This window comes from Panthera tigris, chromosome E3, assembly GCF_018350195.1.
Source record: "Panthera tigris isolate Pti1 chromosome E3, P.tigris_Pti1_mat1.1, whole genome shotgun sequence".
NCBI classification, from domain to species: Eukaryota; Metazoa; Chordata; class Mammalia; order Carnivora; family Felidae; genus Panthera; species Panthera tigris.
Genome location: NC_056675.1, coordinates 29,153,692 through 29,170,638, shown reverse-complemented (window position 1 = coordinate 29,170,638; position 16,947 = coordinate 29,153,692). Strand labels below are relative to the sequence as shown.

General features: G+C 43.6%; 1 protein-coding gene across 2 annotated transcripts; it reads left to right on the top strand.

The window, feature by feature from the left end:
- The first annotated feature begins 11,473 nt into the window (after positions 1-11,473).
- LOC102969967 (proline-rich protein 36) lies at positions 11,474-16,947 on the top strand. 2 transcript variants are annotated; one of them, XM_042972108.1, is made up of 3 exons: positions 11,474-12,701; positions 12,732-13,219; positions 16,654-16,947. In XM_042972108.1, exons 1-2 carry the CDS (start codon positions 11,629-11,631, stop codon positions 13,168-13,170), a joined length of 1,512 nt encoding a protein of 503 aa, XP_042828042.1. In that variant the 5' UTR covers positions 11,474-11,628; the 3' UTR covers positions 13,171-13,219; positions 16,654-16,947. The 2 variants fall into 2 exon arrangements, with proteins under 2 accessions (XP_042828042.1, XP_015395356.2); XM_015539870.2 differs by having other exon boundaries at positions 11,474-13,219.

The following is a 16,947-nucleotide window of genomic DNA, read 5'->3' as shown; positions in this document are numbered from 1 at the left end:
AAGGTCATGAGGGATGTTGTCACGCAGGTGCATAGCCAGGTTACCTTGAAGTTTTCTTTCTCTTTTTTTCTCTCTCCTTAGGGAGGGGGCCCTACCACAAACCAACCGAGCCATCCAGGTACCCTGACATAACAATACTTTAAAGTTCATCGGCTATTGCTTTAAGTGTATACCTGCCCTGTATGTTCCCAAAAGCACTAGGTTAACTCTTTCAGCGTGCTCTTGGCAGTATTTACCATTCTGCTTTCATATGGCTGCTTTAAGCAGAGACTTCCAGGAGGCATACGAGTCCAGGTTTGCCTTCAAACTTTTCTTTCCTAGGTCAGAAAAAGTGCCAATAAATATCTTCGGCTGGTTACCCTCAGACCTAGGGTCATGGCTTAGTACCAACATCCAGTTTGGAATTGTCATGTTATTTTTGCTTCTGAACTTGTCAATCTTTTGTAAAAGCAGTGTACCCAATAAGGTAATGCTGGTTCCATCCTTCAAGACGATCCCCAACACTCACAACCTTGAGAAGATGCAGACTTCAGATGGGAAGTTCAAGAGAGCTCTCTCTTCTTACCTTCTTGTTATTCAGATGTGCCTTATGTGGTTTCCAACTGCTATGCGCTTTCCTTCCAGGGTGGGACATTCCAACCAGGAAGGGTCCTTCCTGGCACTGACGGACAAAACCACTATACACAAAAAACCTAACTTGTGATGAGTGATGCTTTCAAGGAAAGACTTTCATCAAAAAGGGGAAATGCGAATATTAATGAAGGGAAATGTCATTAAGGTGGATTCTGGGTGCCAGAAGGGGGAGCCCTGCCGCCCAGTGTCAGTTACAGGAAGAATTGTCAATTACAGATTCCAGACCAGAAAAATCTCAACAGGAATCATTTACACACCCATAAGGGGAAAAGATGTACATTACATCTCCTAGGAGAAATCAACCACCCCTGCAGTTCAGCCAATGAGAAACCGTCATCACCCTGAACTCTCGATTTTCTCCAATGGACTTTTGTTCCAAACAACCCCTCCCAACTTCCTCCTCCACAAAACAACAGTTTTTCTCTCTTTTTTTTTTTTTTTTTGTAAGACTTGCCTATGGTTTTGCCATAGCTTGCTTATCCCTAATTGCAATTCTCTGCTATTCCTGAATAAACCCAGCTGTTGCTGATGGAATAATTGGCAGTTTTATTTTTAAGGTGAACAGAACAGAGCTGTACTCCACTTCTGTGCACTTTCTTGGCCACTATTTCTCCACTGTCCCTCGTATGTACCTTTATTCCAGCACCTGTAACACAAATGTGATGCCATAGATCTCTCTCCATCAGGCTGTAAGTGGTTTCTTCTTCTTTTCCTCCTCTGCCTTCTCCCTCTTTTTCTTCTTCTTCTTCTTCTTCTTCTTCTTCTTCTTCTTCTTCCAATTTTTCTTCTTCTTCTTTATGTTTATTTATTTTTTTGAGAGAGAGACAGAATGCGAGTAGGGAAGACACAGAATCCAAAGCAGGTTCCAGGCTCTGAGCTGTCAGCACAGAGTCTGACATGGGGCTCGAACCCACAAACTGCAAGATCATGACCTGAGCTGAAGTTGGAGGCTCAACCAACTAAGCCACCCAGGTGTTGCTCTTATTATTATTTATTTTAATAAACAATCATCTTTTTATTTTACATTTTATTTATTTATTTATGTTTGTTTGTTTGTTTTGAGAGTGCAAAAGAGAGCCTGTTCATGCGAGCAGGGAAGGGGGAGGAAGAGAGAGAGGGAGAGAATCCCAAGCATGCTCCATGCCTAGCCTGGAGCCTGACCTGGGGCTCAATTTCACGACTCTTGAAATCACCACCCTGAGGTCACGACCTGAACCCAAATCAAAAATATTGGATGTTTAACCAACTGAGCCGCCCAGGCAGCCCAGGCTGTAAACTGTTTCTAAGCATTCCACTCAAATGTGCCCAGAGCCACGGCTTTCAGCACAGAGTGTGTATTCAAATACTTCAGTCTTGGGGTGCCTGGGTGGCTCAGTCGGTTAAGCGTCTGACTTCAGCTCAGGTCATGATCTCACACTTCGTGAGTTCAAGCCCCACATCGGGCTCTGTGCTGACAGCTCAGAGCCTGGAGCCTGTTTCGGATTCTGTCTCCCTCTCTCTCTGACCCTCCCCCCATTCATGCTCTGTCTCTCTCTGTCTCAAAAATAAATAAATGTTAAAAAAAATTTTAAAAAAATGCTTCAGTCTTGAAACCCTATCTCCTGCCTTCTAGTCCCCTGCACTATTCTGAATTGTGTCCTGATTTGCCACCTAGTGGCTATTTGACCTCGAACAAGCTGGTTCCTTTTCTCAATTTCTTCAACCATAAAACACTGATGATAACCTTCACGGTACTGTTCTGAAAATTAATGACGGTGCAGATAAAGAGGTCAGTGTGCACAGTCCCACCACAAAGAAAGCACTTAAGTGAAGCTATTACTATTACCGTAAACCTTCTAGTAATACAAGGAAATCTGTCTTCGTGTGTAAAGGGTGTAAATGCAAACTTAAAGAACTATAAAAAACTATGAAGCATCAGACTGACAGATTTAATTTAAAAAAAGATGGGGGTACAAGCTTCACATAGGGTCTCATACTGGTGATGGCTCCCACTAGTGAGAACTTTATCATAACCCAAATGGAAAATATGACTGTACCCAGCCTGAACTAAAAATGGAGAAACCGAAAAAGAAGGACTCTGGAGGATAGAGTACAATGTTTTTCTGCTGGACAATTCACTCTTTCTTGAAGAAGTTACAATAAGTAAGAGAGAAGGTGGTTGTCCCATTCCATAAAAGATGGCCACTGGTGAGTCCTTCTACTGAGCTCCGAAGATTGAAGAATGGTGGTTTCCTAGTCCTGTGTTAGAACTCCGTAATTTTGAGACTCTAAAATTGCAAAGTGGGGCGCCTGGGGGGCTCCGTCGGTTGAGCGTCCGACTTCGGCTCAGGTCATGATCTCACGGCTCAGGAGTTCCAGCCCCCTGTCGGGCTCTGTGCTGACAGCTCAGAGCCTGGAGTCTGCTTCGAATTCTGGGTCTCCCTCTCTTCGGATTGCTGTGCCCCTCCCTCATTCATGCTCTCTCTTTCCCTCAAGAATAAATAAAACATTAAAAAAACATAAAATAAAATTGCAAAGTTTTCTTGCCACTATTAACCGGTCCTATTGTTATTTTGTTTAAAAGTGATAGCATTGTTTAGGGGGCCTGGGTGGCTCAGTTAGTTAAGTGTCCAACTTCGGCTCAGGTCATGATCCCTTGAACCCAGGTTCGTGGATTCAAGCCCCATGGCAGGTTCTGTGCTGACAGCTCAGAGCCCGCCTGGAGCCTACTGCGGATTCTGTGTCTCCCTCTCTCTCTGCCCCTCCCCCCCTCACACTCTGTCTCTGTCTCTCAAAAATGAATACATGTTTAAAAAAATTTAAGTAATAGCATGTTTGTAGAACAAAGAAAAGTAAATACTACAAACTAATATACACTTAAAAAAGTATATCTACTTTCTACATTCTGGTGTTTTAAAAAAATAAGCATAAAATCGTCTATTGTATATGATGTTACGGGTTTTCTGGTCTGTTCTGGCTGTGTCCTGTAATGGTTCTGTAAAAAAGTGGGTCACTCCAGACGAGGGATGGATTCAGATTTTGGAGAATCCATTTCATATGATGGCTGAACATTTTCCAAAGACTGCTTCGTAAATAAAAATATTCTAATGGCAAGTTGATTCATTTTTACTGTCTCTCTTATTCCAAAGAATCTTTGTCTTTGTTTTAGTTCCATGTGTATTTTTTCTGGCAGTAGTTCAACAGAATCAAAATATTTGCAAGTCAAAAACAACCCAAACAACCCAAAGATAGGATGAATGTAAACAGAATTTGCAACCATAAAGATGCATCATCATGAAATGGAAAACATTTCATCACGTTTTCTAAAATAGAAGCTTCAAAAAGACTCAAACTGACACTTTGCTAGATGATGCTTAGTAGAGTCATAAAAATCAGAGAAAAAAGGTGGAATATTTGCCAGGGATTTTAGGTGTTGTTACGTTTTGTGCAAAAAATATATATACCTCTTAGAGGATCACAAGAGAGCATTAGAAGACTAAACCCTAGAATCTTTTGAGATTTAGATGAATTTATGGCTTATGATAATGTTGATTTAGCTAATGATAGAAAGGGATCTGTGCCTTATTTACTTAAGTGAATTTATTTATTTTTAAATGTTCATTTATTTTTGAGAGAGTGCAAGTGGGGGAGGGGCAGAGAGACAGGCAGACAGAGGATCCAAAGCAGACTCGGCTGACAGCGGAGGGCTCGATTTGGGGCTTGAACTCACGTACTGTGAGATCATGGCCTGAGCTGAAGTTGGATGCTTAACTGACTGAGCAACCCAGGTGCTTCTGTTTAATTGAATTTATAAAAGGAATTTATAATGCTAGTAGGAAATCTCATTAGACCTGAAATACCATGGAGAATGTAAGAAGGAAAATTCTCTTTCTTACTTTCTGATGCAGTAGAACAGGTGCAACTCATCATGCACAAAAGTGTCAGATTATAAATTATGTTCACACTGAGTACTATCACAACAGTACAAGAAGGATGTATTGACTTGATTGAAGTGAAAGAAAAATTTTGACATGGTCAAGTTTAGAAAGTTCTTTTTTTTTTTTTTTTTTTTTTTTAATTTAAGTAATCTTTACACCCAATGTGGGGCTGAAACTCATGACTCCGAGATAAAGAGTTGGACGTTCTTCCGACTGAGCCAGCTGGCAACCCAAGCTTTGGAAATGTTTTTTTTGTTTTTTATTTTTTTAACGTTTATTTTTGAGAGAGAGAGAGAGAGAGACAGTGCGTGAGCTGGAGAGGGACACAGAGAGAGGGAGACACAGAATCCGAAGCAGGCTCCAGGCTCTGAGCTGTCAGCACAGGGCCTGACGTGGGGCTCGAACTCACAAATCGAGAGATCATGACCTGAGCCGAAGTGAGACGCTTAACCGAGCCATCCAGGCACCCCTGGAAATTCTTAATTGGTAGAGGATGATATCGACAAACAAATGCTTGTGGCCAGAAAAAAGATAATGGAGCAACTATGGCAGGTGTGTAAAAGAGTAGAAACCATCATTTCCTCCCCCCAAATGATTATCCCACATTTGTGCCTTGCTCTGCCATAATTTCACATGCAAAACTTCTGTGTCTATGATTCAAATATAACTTTTAAAAGTTTTATAAATGACTTATAATTTATTTAGCAAATTCAACAAGCAGATGGGCTATTCTTATGTCTATTCTAAAAACATAAAGACACCTGTGTGGCTCAGACTGTTAGGCAACCAACTCTTGATATCAGTTAAGGTCATGATCTCAGGATCGTGGGATTGAGCCCCAAAGCGTCAGGCTCTGTGGTGGGTGTGTTTAAAATAAAAACATAAACACATAAGGATATCAATGGACATCAAGATCAGATGCAGTCAGGGCTTTTACCCCACAAATTAGCTGTCACCCAATACTGACACATAAAATATCAAATGAAGAAACACACTCTGCTGAAATCAAAAGCATCTCGATGCAAACAGATCACACATTTTTTATGGAACTTTCAGCGTGAGATGAATTTTGAATCATATAAAAAAAAAGCATACTATCCTCTAGTGAGAAAACCTGACAACGTATAAAGTTTCATGTTTCTTTGAAGCCCTATCTTCTTGCTTAAAACAAAGGAAAGTCACTTTGTAAGTATTCCTGATCCACAGAAAACTTCAGCAAGACATATGAATATACCCTCTGAATTAGAGAAAAAATTAAAAAATAAACTGGAAATGTAGGAGCCAGTGGATTAAATTATCAATTATGGGAAATAGACATACTTAAAAATATTAGGATATTAAACAGTCTTCAGATGTTATATGATGAAAATTCTTTTCTTTTTTTTTTTTACATTTACTTATTTTTGAGAGACAGAGAGAGGCAGACTGCAAGAGGGGGAGGGACAGAGAGGGAGACACAGAATCCAAAGGTGGCTCCCAGCTGACAGCACAGAGCCTGATGCGGGGCTCAAACTCACAAACCATGAGATCATGACCTGAGCCGACGTCAAACGCTTAACCGACTGAGCCACCCAGGTGCCCCTATGAAAATTATTTTCAAAAAGATCTGATTTAGAGCCAGCAGCCACTGATTTCACTCCCCAATATTCTGACAAAATTAAGTCCTGCTGAAATTTCATCTCCAGTGATTTTAAGCAGCATTCAGGATCAACAATTCGTATTTTGAAAAATCACCATTGTGTTTTGTTCATCTAAAATTGAGTCACAAATTTTGCTTAATGCAGTATGTCTAAATTTGGAAGCTACCTTTATGTATTTTTTTTTTTTTTTTACAGTAACAGTCACAATGTTGGGGTCCTGAAAAAGATGTTTCAATAAGTGTAAAGTAATCAAAAATTATTTTTTTCTTTTTCTTTTCTTTTTATTTTTTCTCAATTTTATTTGTTTTAATTTACATCCAAATTAGTTAGCATATAGTGCAACAATGATTTCAGGAGTAAGTTCCTTAGTGCCTCTTACCCATTTAGCCCATCCCCCCTCCCACAACCCCTCCAGCAACCCTCAGTTTGTTCTCCATATTTATGAGTCACTTCTGTTTTGTCCCCCTCCCTGTTTTTATATTATTTTTGTTTCCCTTCCCTTATGTTCATCTGTTTTGTCTCTTAAAGTCCTCTTATGAGTGAAGTCATATGAATTTTGTCTTTCTCTGACTGACTAATTTCACTTAGCATAATACCCTCCAGTTCCATCCACGTAGTTGCAAATGGCAAGATTTCATTTTCTCATTGCTGAGTAATATTCCATTGTGTATAAATACCACATCTTCTTTATCCACTCATCCATCGATGGACATTTGGGCTCTTTCCATACTTTGGCTATTGTGGATAGTGCTGCTATAAACATGGGGGTGTATGTGTCCCTTTGAAACAGCACACCTGTATCCCTTGGGTAAATGCCTAGTAGTGCAATTGCTGGGTCTTTGGGTAGTTCTATTTTTAGTTTTTTGAGGAAGCTCCATACTGTTTTCCAGAGGGGCTGCACCTGCTTGTGTTCCCAAAAGTAATCAAAAATTATTTGCGATGGTAACTGGTTCATGAAAAAATGCAAAACATGGCAATTCTCTCTACTGAAGCAAGATACACCAGGAAGTATATTTTGAAAATATTATTTGCTTCTGGGGTGCCTTCATGGCTCATTTGGTTGAGCATCTGACTCTTGATTTTGACTGGGGTCATGGTCTCAAGGTTTGTGGGACTCTGTACTGACAGGGTGACAGCCAGGAGCCTGCTTGGAATTCTACTCTTCCTCTCCTTCTGCCCCTCCCCCCCTCCAATAAATAAACATTAAAAAAAATATTATTTGTGGGGTGCCTGGGTGGCTCAGTTGGTTGAGCCTCCCACTTTAGCTTAAGTAATGATCTCACGGTTTGTGGGTTCAAGCCCTGTGTCAGGCTCTATGCTGTCAGCTCAAGCCTGAAGCCTGCTTTGGATTCTTTGTCTCCCTGTCTCTGTCCCTCCCCCACTCATTCTCTCTCTCTCTCTCTCTCTCAAAAATGAATACACATTTAAAAAATTAAAAAAAATTATTTGTTTCCATTAGAGCTAGGAATATAAAATTGTAATTCTAATTTTGGTATATTACATTTAAACTTAAAATAATGTTTTTTCACTTTTCAGTTTTTCTTTTCTTTTTTTTTTTTTTAAGGTTTGTTTAGTTTTGAGAGAGAGCACAAGCAGGGAAGGGGCAGAGAGAGAGGGGGACAGAGGATCCAAAGCATCAGCAGAGAGCCCAACGAGGGGCTGAAACTCAGGAACTGTGAGATCATGACCTGAGCTGAATTGGTTGTTCAACCAATTGAGCCACCCAGGTGCCCGAGTTCTCAGTTAAAAAGAATTTTTTTTTAATATTTATTATTTATTTATTTTAAATTTTTTAGAATGTTTATTTATTATTGAGAGACAGGGAGAGAGAGACAGAGCATGAGCAGGGGAGAGGCAGAGAGAGGAGGAGACCCAGAATCCGAAGCAGGCTCCAGGCTCTGATCTGTCAGCACAGAGCCCGACACAGGGCTCGAACTCAAAAACCGTGAAACCATGAGCAGCCAAAGTCTGACGCTCAGCTGACTGAGCCACCCAGTCGCCCCTATTATTTATTTTTTAGAGAGAGACAGAGTGAGAGCAGGGGAAGGGCAGTGAGAGAGGGGGAGACACAGAATCTGAAGCAGGCTCCAGGTTCCAAGTTGTCAGCACAAAGCCTGACGTGGGGCTCGAACTCACGAACTGGACCGTGAGATCATGACCCGAGCAGAGCTGTAGTTGGGCGCTTAACCAACTGAGCCGCCCAGGCAACCCTTCAGTTTTTCAATATGTTTCGACTGTTTTAACACTGTTGGGAAAGTTAACCAAAAAAAAAAAAAAAAAAATTAACAGACGTGTAAATGTACCAGCACACATTTTCTTTCACCTCTGCGATCAATACGACTTGGCTGGGCACTGGCTGTATGCCCTACCTGTTTTCTTGGAAGGAAGGTCTCGATATTTTGTATATTCATTTCCTGACTGAATGTGTTTCCCTTCTTTAAATTTGTAGCAGAATTTCTCTCCCCAGAAACAGTCCTGAGTCTGTAAAAAATACTTTAGCATGCTAAGATTGGGAAGCATCAGATCTCTCCATAAATGGGTACTTTGTACAATAAAAACTTGTGAAAATGTCAGACGAGAAAGGAAAGAGTCCAGAACAGGCAAGGTTCAGTGCTTGCTAATTGGGAAATATGACTCCAGAGAAGGCTCGAAAGAGCTGTCATGGCGCAAGAAGAAAATTATTTCCTCGGTATTTATAGGGCACCAAGTTGGTTCTGAAGTCACAGGGGCACCTCCTTCAGGAGGCATATCCTAATAATGATGTGGTTTGGAGTGTTGGGATTCGGAGCTGTCGGCTGAGAAAGAATTCTTGAGACATCTTCGGTGCAAAAAGGTGGTTTTATTAAAGCACGGACAGGACCCATGGTTAGAAAGAGCTGCACTGGGTTTGTGAGAAATGGCTGATTATATACCTTCAGCTTGGGAGAGGGTTAGGGATGACCTAAGTCTCTGAGGCATTTTAGAAGCAAGGCTTCCGGGACCTTGAGGGGCTAGCTGTTGTTAGGAAAAGGCCGTTTATTCCCGTTTGGTAAAAACTCAGTCATGAGACCCTTCAGATGTATATCAGGGGGCCATAAGCTTGGAGTTGGATTGCCAACATGCATCTTGGGAAGTAGAGATAAAAGTAGTTTCCAAAGGAATTTTTTCGATGTTAAAGCAGACTTACAGGATCCTGGGGTTGGGATAATGTTAAGCTAAGATTGCCTTTTGCCCTTAGCAAAGTGTCATCATCCAGGCAGCTGGGCTCCTAGAGGGAGGTGACTCTGTTGGTCTCAAGGACTTGTCAGTGGGCTATAGGCGGCAAGGGAATTTAATTTTTCATTTGCCTTTGTTTCCCCCATCGACACCACAAAGGTAACCCAAAGGTTTTGTGCTTCCTTACATGCATATAAACGTATTAGTAATTACTCAGTAATAAATTGTGTTTTCTCTCTCTTTTATATTGGTATGGACATCTTTTGTTGGCAGGGTTATTTTATTTTCCTCCAAAAATGAAGGAGTTTCTCTTATGCCACCATCCTATATATAGCAGTATTTCTCAAACACAATTAAAAAAAAAATGTTTATTTATTTATTTTTGAGGGAGGGTGGGTGAGGAGGGGGAGAGAGAGCGAGCGCGCGAGAGAGAATCCCAAGCAGGCTCCACGCTGTCAGCACAGAGCTAGACTCAGGTGCCATCTCACGAACCATGAGATCATGACCTGAGCCAAAAATCAAAAGTCGGACACCTGGCCGACTGAGCCAACCAGGAACCCTTCAAAAGAAATTTTCTAATCTAGTATCCCAAATGTCAAAATAAAGCAAGCCCTGGGGTAGTAACAAACTGGAGAAATTTTTACATGAAATATTAACTTTTATTTTCTTATATATTTTTAACTGTTTCAATAATATCAAAATAAACACAAGGAAATTATGGAGAACAGAATATCCTTATGCATTTAACAGGAGGAACAGATTTATGCTGTATCTCCAGGATAGGGGCTTTCTTTCTTTTTCAAGATTTTAGAGATCTCTACACCCAAGGTGGAGCCCAAACTCACAAGTCTGAGATTATAGTCACATGTTTTACCAACCAAGCCAGCCAGGTGCCCCTACTTTCTCATTTTAGATTCTATTCCATAAAACATGTTTATTTTTTGTAATATTACTGTTTTAAAATACTTGCCATCAAGGAAAATTGACATTGTAGGAAGAGACACTATATTTTGTCTTGGGACATCAGGTATCCCTTAGCGTACTTCAGGGGTACTCAAGTTCAGAAGTAATGTTACTGACTGATTCAAGAAATTCATGAAACATTGGTTCCTAAACTTGTAGAAGTATCTATAAAGAGAATTAAGGAGCTGCTTTGTAATCCATTTTAAAACACAAAGCGCAGACACTGGGTTTTCGGGGGGGGGGGTAAAGAGGAACTCTCTATACTCTCTTCACAACTTTTCTGCACATCTAATGTATTTTAAATTAAAAGATCATCAAAAAAAAAAAATCCACCTTTAGCAACTTAGAGACCAGGGGCCGGTGCTTGGCTGTGACTTTTTATTAACAGAACCTGAATGACACCAGGTCTTACGCTGGTTTTAATTTTCTCACGCCCAATTCCCAAGGTTCCAATGAACTCATTTTTAATCTACTGTGGTTTTCGGGCTCCAGTCGGTGTTCCTATTTTTGACACAGTTTTCCTACCTTACTCTGTTGGGAAGAGTGGGAAACGCTGATACTTAAGTATCCCCAGGGGCCAGGGCCAACAGGTGAACAAAAATGGTAACAATAAAAGGAAAGACAATGGAGAGTGGAAAAACCCTCAGAGAATTCACTTCTAGGTGTGCTGTTAACCGGCAAGAACGTAACTACCAGCAAATAGATAAGATGGGAATTAAGCTCTAACAATAGATCCTAATCTAGCCGCTTCTTCACCAAAACAAAGGACACCATTAACTCCTCAGGAGGTGGCAGCACCTGGGGCCACGCTGTACTCCCAGCTGCGGGCGAAGTTACTAGAAGAGGGTCCTTGACCTTTGCTCTCCCTCAAAGCTGGCCCGGGCTCTCAAAGGCAGGGCGTGGGGAGCGGAATGCAGCACTTCACCCCCGAAAAGCGGGACAGAGACCACCGGCGCCAGAGCTAAATTCCCCACGTTCGGGTCCTGATGCTGGGGAAACGCGAGAGACGCACTGGGCGGAAACACTGCGCATGCGGGGAGGTCGAGCGCGCGGGCGACGGGACGCAAGGCGCATGCGCCCCTGGCTTGGGCGATGCCCCCGCCCTTTTTTTTTTTTTTTTTTTTCTCACGGCAGGTAATAGGCCACCTCTTTTTCCCTCTCGCCCCGCCCACTCTACCCCTCTCCCGTCAGGGGCGTTGCCATGGCGACCCAGAGGCCACAACCGGAGGGTGGCGGGCTGGTCTCCTCTGCGGACCTGGCGGCGGCGACAGTGGCAACTCATGGAGGTTTCAAGAAACTCCGTGGAGGAGACCCGGAAGCGGACGGGCCTCGGCCGTTGCAGGCATTTCTTCTGGCTGGGCGTCGCCTTCGACACGGTGGGCGCGACCGTGCTGTTCACCGGGGTCTTCGCGCGCCTGGTCTTCTGCGACCTGCTGCTCTACCTGGGTTCCATCATCATCTTCCTCAGCCTGCTGTGGTGGGTCTTCTGGTACACCGGCAACATCGAACTGACTGCGGAAGAGCCCTCGAAGAGGCCCTTCCACGTGCTCTCCTCCACCATGGTGGACGCGCTAAGCCAGACGGTCAGCCACCGCTTCTCTCTCACCATCTGCAACGTGTCCCGCAACTTGAGGGGCTTCCGGCGGCGCTGCAGCCGCAGGAGGTTCCTTAAGACCGTTGCTTCTCTGGATATGACCGTCACGGGCCAGCTCGAAAACCGGCTGGAGGAGGAGGACCAGGACAAAGACGCGACGCAAAGTGTCCAGGAGAGCGGCGACGCGCAAGACCTGCGCGGAGAGGACCTGGGCCCCAAACCTGAACCGGTCGGAAGTTCCGAGGGAGTTCGCTCCCCAGGCCCTGGGGCCGGGCTGCCGGGGTTCGTGAAGGGATCGTCATCCACGCATCTGGGGCCGCCTGAGTTCGTTGTGTCTCCTCCCGACCGGCCTCGGGCCCCAGCCGTCCTCCCCTTCAGGAGCCAGCACGGAGTCCCCTGGGCCTCCGCCCGCCAGCCTCCAGCTGTGCGTTCTTTGAGGATCCAGCCTGCAGTCAGTCTTGCCACTGCGGGTCAGCCTGCCGCCTCCTTGGCTTCCGGCAGTCAGGCTGCGCCCATCCTGGCTTCTAAGAGTCTGCCCGCTGCCCCCTCGACCTCCATGAGTCAACCTGGACTCGTCCCTGGCTCTCAGAGCCAGTCCTTGGTGTCTCTGCCAACGCAGAGCCAACCCTTGGTGCCCATGGCCACTCAGAGCCACCTCTTGGTGCCCGTGGCTTCTCAGGGTCATCCCCTGGTGCCAGCATCTGCGCAGAGCAACCTCCAGGCCCTTTTGGCCTCTCAAAGCTACCAGCTGTTGTCTGCAGCCTCACAGAGCCACCTCCAAGCCCCCCTAGCCTCACAGAGCCAGCCTGAGAATCTTTCTCTGGTCTCTGAAACTACATCTCCAGTTGCTCTGGCTCCCCAAGCCCAGGCCCTGAGCACCCCTGTGTCTGTGATCCAGCTTCTGTCATCCCAGTCTTTTCAGAACCAAACTGTGGACCTGCGGCTCTCCCTTGCTGTCCCGGACTTTCAGGCCCTGTGTCACACCCGGCAGGACCCCCAGAGCATCATGTCTTTAGTTCGAGAGATGACTCCCAGCCAGTCTGCGTCGGCCCAGGAGTTTCAGAAGCCAGTTGCACAGGCTTCTGAGACTCCACTGCCAGCGAGCCAGGAGCTGAGTCAGGAACCCCCTGCCACCGCATCTCCACCCCCTGGGTCCCAGGCCCAGCAGTCAGTGCCCCCTGAGAACACACCTGTCCCTGCCTCAGAGACGAGAAGTCACCCTCCCTAGTACAGAACCAGACCCCAGCCATCCGAGTGGCTGCTCAGGCCTTTGCCAAGTAAGTGCCTTTGGAAGTAGTATTCCTTAATTGTTTCCAGGTCTGTGTTCTGCTGGTTTCCTCAGTCCCTTCTGTTGGAAAAAAAAAAAAAAAAAAAAAATGAGGCAAGTGGAGGTGAAGTGGTCTGTTCCTGCATGGATTAGATCTTTTGAACTTCGGGAGGTTTTTGAAACCTAGTGCTGTGCGTGGAACAGTGTTGTTAAAGCTTTACCTCCTCACCCCCAGAGTGAGATCAATTTCTCTTATTTAGGCTTACTAAGGACAGGGTGGTAAGTAAGACATTCCACCAGGAGCTGTGGGTGGGGTGGGGAGAGGGACTCCGCAATGTTTCTGAAACAGGATGATTGTAGGCAGTACAGGGGCACAGCATTAAATAGCAACAAGTCCTCCGGGGGAAGCTATTCCCCTTTAAATTCTTTTGTGGTCCTTTTGATTCTGTCCAGGAGAACATCCTTAGTTTGGGGTTCGTGATCTCCAGCACCTCTCTTATGCTTTGGTAGGCAACAACTGTACCCAGCTAGGATTTAATACCGTGTGTGTTAAAGTTATTTCAATGGGTAACTTCTATTTATGCCAAGTAATAACTGGTTTTTCTATTGACAATAGTGCCAATTGCTTTTCACAGTATAAGTAAAGTAACTTTTCATAGTTAAGTAAACAAAACAAAACCAAAAAAACTCAAACACTTACATGAGCCAACTTAAAGGTAAAAAATTAATTGTATAGTGAAGGTTGAATGATCCTGAAGTTTGGAAAACATTTGGCTATTTGTACTAAATCCCGTGAACTTTCTACTAGATCACAAGACCCTCTGTGCTAACCTGTTTGATGAACTCTATGCTTGAGGCTATTGAGGACCAATTCCACTTAACTCCTCAACCTTCTGTCAATTAGAAAGGTAGAAAAGGTCATGTGAAGGTCAAAATTGGTGACCCTGCTCAGTGGGTTAAGTGCTGTCATAATGGTATTCACATAAAAGATTCATTAGAGATCTTTTTCTCTAATCCTATTCCATAAATTACCTGCTCTGGAGGTGGGGAGAGTATAGAGCAGAGCAGTATTTTGAGGTTATGTTAATGCTCCCTGTTTAAATGCTATCAACATGTTATCCAAGAAGGTTATTTCATATTGGTTGGTTTCATTTCCAGGGGGAGGGAGGGGGCGAGGGGTAACAACTGAATATTCTGTGGAAGTCAAACTCTTAATTTCTTTCTTCTTTAGGCCTGTTAAGAAGGATAATGTGTGGGGGCACCTGGGTGGCCCATTCGGTTAAGCCTCTGACTCTTTTTCTTTAAAGCTTTTAAATTATTTTTATTTTTATGTTTTTATTTGAGAGAGAGAGAGAGAGAGAGAAGATCGTGAGCAGGGGAGAGAGGCAGAGGGAGAGAGAAAAAGAGAATCCCAAGTAGTGGAGCCTGACACGGGTCTCCATCCCTTGACTCTGGGATCATGACCCGGGGCTGAAATCAAGAGTTGGACACTAAACCCGACTGAGCCACCCAGAGGCCCCAAGCCTTGGGGTCTTGACCTCAGCTCAGGTCATGAGTTAAAGCGCCTCCTTGTTAGGCTCTGTGCTGGGGATGAGACCTACTTAAAAAAAGGAAAAAAAGAAAAAAAGAAAGATAAGATGTGTTATAATTCTACCTGTGGTCTCTGTTTTAAGGTAATGGCAGTAGGCCAGTAATTAGATAATAATTCTAAGGTCTTTACCAGTTCTAAGCTGAAAACAGGCCTCTTAGACATTAGCAACAGTTTCTAACCCAAGTGTAGGCTCCATGGGCATTCATCTTGGAAAACGCTTTCAGATGTTTATTTACTTGCACATAACTTCTTTTAAAATCCTTTTTAAAAATACTTATTTTTGAGACAGAGAGAGAGAGAGAGCAGAGGAGGGGCAGAGGGGTACAGAGGATCCAAAGTGGGCTCTGTGCTGACAGCAGACAGCCTGATGCGGGGCTCAAACTCACGAACTATAAGATCATGACCTGAGCCGAAACCGTGAGTCAGACACTTGACAAGTTGAGCCACCCAGGCACACCCCCCCACCCCTTTTTTTGCTACAAAGATGACGTCAGGTAGAATGAACACCAAATGTTATGACACATTTCTCTATACTGACCGTAAGATACTTACCTAAAACAAGAGTTGACAAATTTTTTCTATAAAGACCCAGATAGTAAGTATTTTAGGCTCTGTGGGCCAAAAGGCAGAATCAAGGATATTATGTGATTGCTTATATACTGAGAGAGAAAAGAAAACGGCCCCCAGTGTGTGTGGGTAGGCTGCCTAGTTCCTCTGACTCCCATTGAGTCATCTGGAGGCTTTCACCTAAGAGCATTGATCTTTCAGGGATCCTGGCCCTCTCTTGTTCCGCTGGCCTGAAAGGAGGTGATTTCCAGAGTCTTTGACTCCCAGATTGAGATTCCACTGTTTGGTGCCTGGCATTTGCCCCTAGTGGAGTCTAGAATGCGTAGATGGTGATGTTCAGGCCCTGAGCAGACACTGGCCAGACAGGCAGGCATTGGGAGCTCTGGGGAGAGCAGGGGTGGAAATTGATGCCCACGTTGGCCTTTGAACTCACAGTGATAGTCCCCAGCAACAGAAAGATGCAGAGTTGAGGAGGGGCGCTCCTGATATCTGGTGGGTAGAGACCAGAGGTGCTGCACAACACAGTGCACTGGCTGGCCCGTTCCAACACAGAGTTATTCCACCCAAACCATTATTACTGTGAGATTGAGGAACCCTGATCTAGAATAATAAAAAAAATTGCTCTGTAGTTCACGAGGTACTTAAAGAAAAATGTTTTTATCCTCAGAGGACTCATTAGCTCTTAATTAGTCATGGTATCTTTTAGGCCATGAAGATCTTATTCACCTTTGTTTTATTTATCTTTTCTTTTTAAATTATTTTTAAATTTTTATTTTTTTAACTAGTCTCCACACCCAACATGGGGCTTGTTCTCGGGGCCCTAAGATGAAGAGTCACACACTCTACCAACTGAGCCAGCCAGGAGCCCCTGTTATATTTATCATCATATTCCCATTTTGAACTAAGATGCACTTGGGACATTTGTCAATAACAACAGCTAACATTTATTGGGTGTTATAATACACTACACACTGTACTAAGTAATGCACAGGGATTGTCTTGTTTGTCCTAACAATCAGAGGTGGGCTCCATTGGAGCCGGAATTGAGGTATAATTGATGTATGATTTGTTATAAGGCGTAGATTATAAGCTTTCCTTTCAAGTTAAAGTTATTAAAGAGCGTTCTTCGTAAGCCCGTCAATTGTAACTTGAGCTGTAATACCCCACATCAACCTATGGGTGGCTCCTCTTTTGAAAGCTGTGTTCCCAGAGAGAACTCTGTAATTTTTTTGTTCCACTCTGTTTATAAATATCATCTCAAATACAAATTGCTTTTTTCTTTCCAGAATCACCAGTGTTTCTACAGACTTAAGTGCCAACTTTATAAAAGCACAAGTACTCACCTCTTAACCTCATTTCAGAAACCTCCATGTGGAGTGCTGATCTCTCTCAGGCCAGTGGGCCTACTAGACGGCCTTTGCCAAGTGTACGTGTGTCAGTGTTGGGGAGAATTTTCCAGCTTCAGATCATAAAGTTATTGCCAGAATCTTAAGCCATAATAAACTATGCTATTCTAAATGATTTTTGTTTTTTAAAAAAGTTGGTTTTTTTTTTTTTAATTTTTTTTTCAATGTTTTTTA

What these genes read in the sequence shown, in the direction of transcription:
- LOC102969967 (XM_015539870.2), top strand. Translation starts at nt 11,629, where the DNA reads ATGGAGGTTTCAAGAAACTCCGTGGAGGAGACCCGGAAGCGGACGGGC.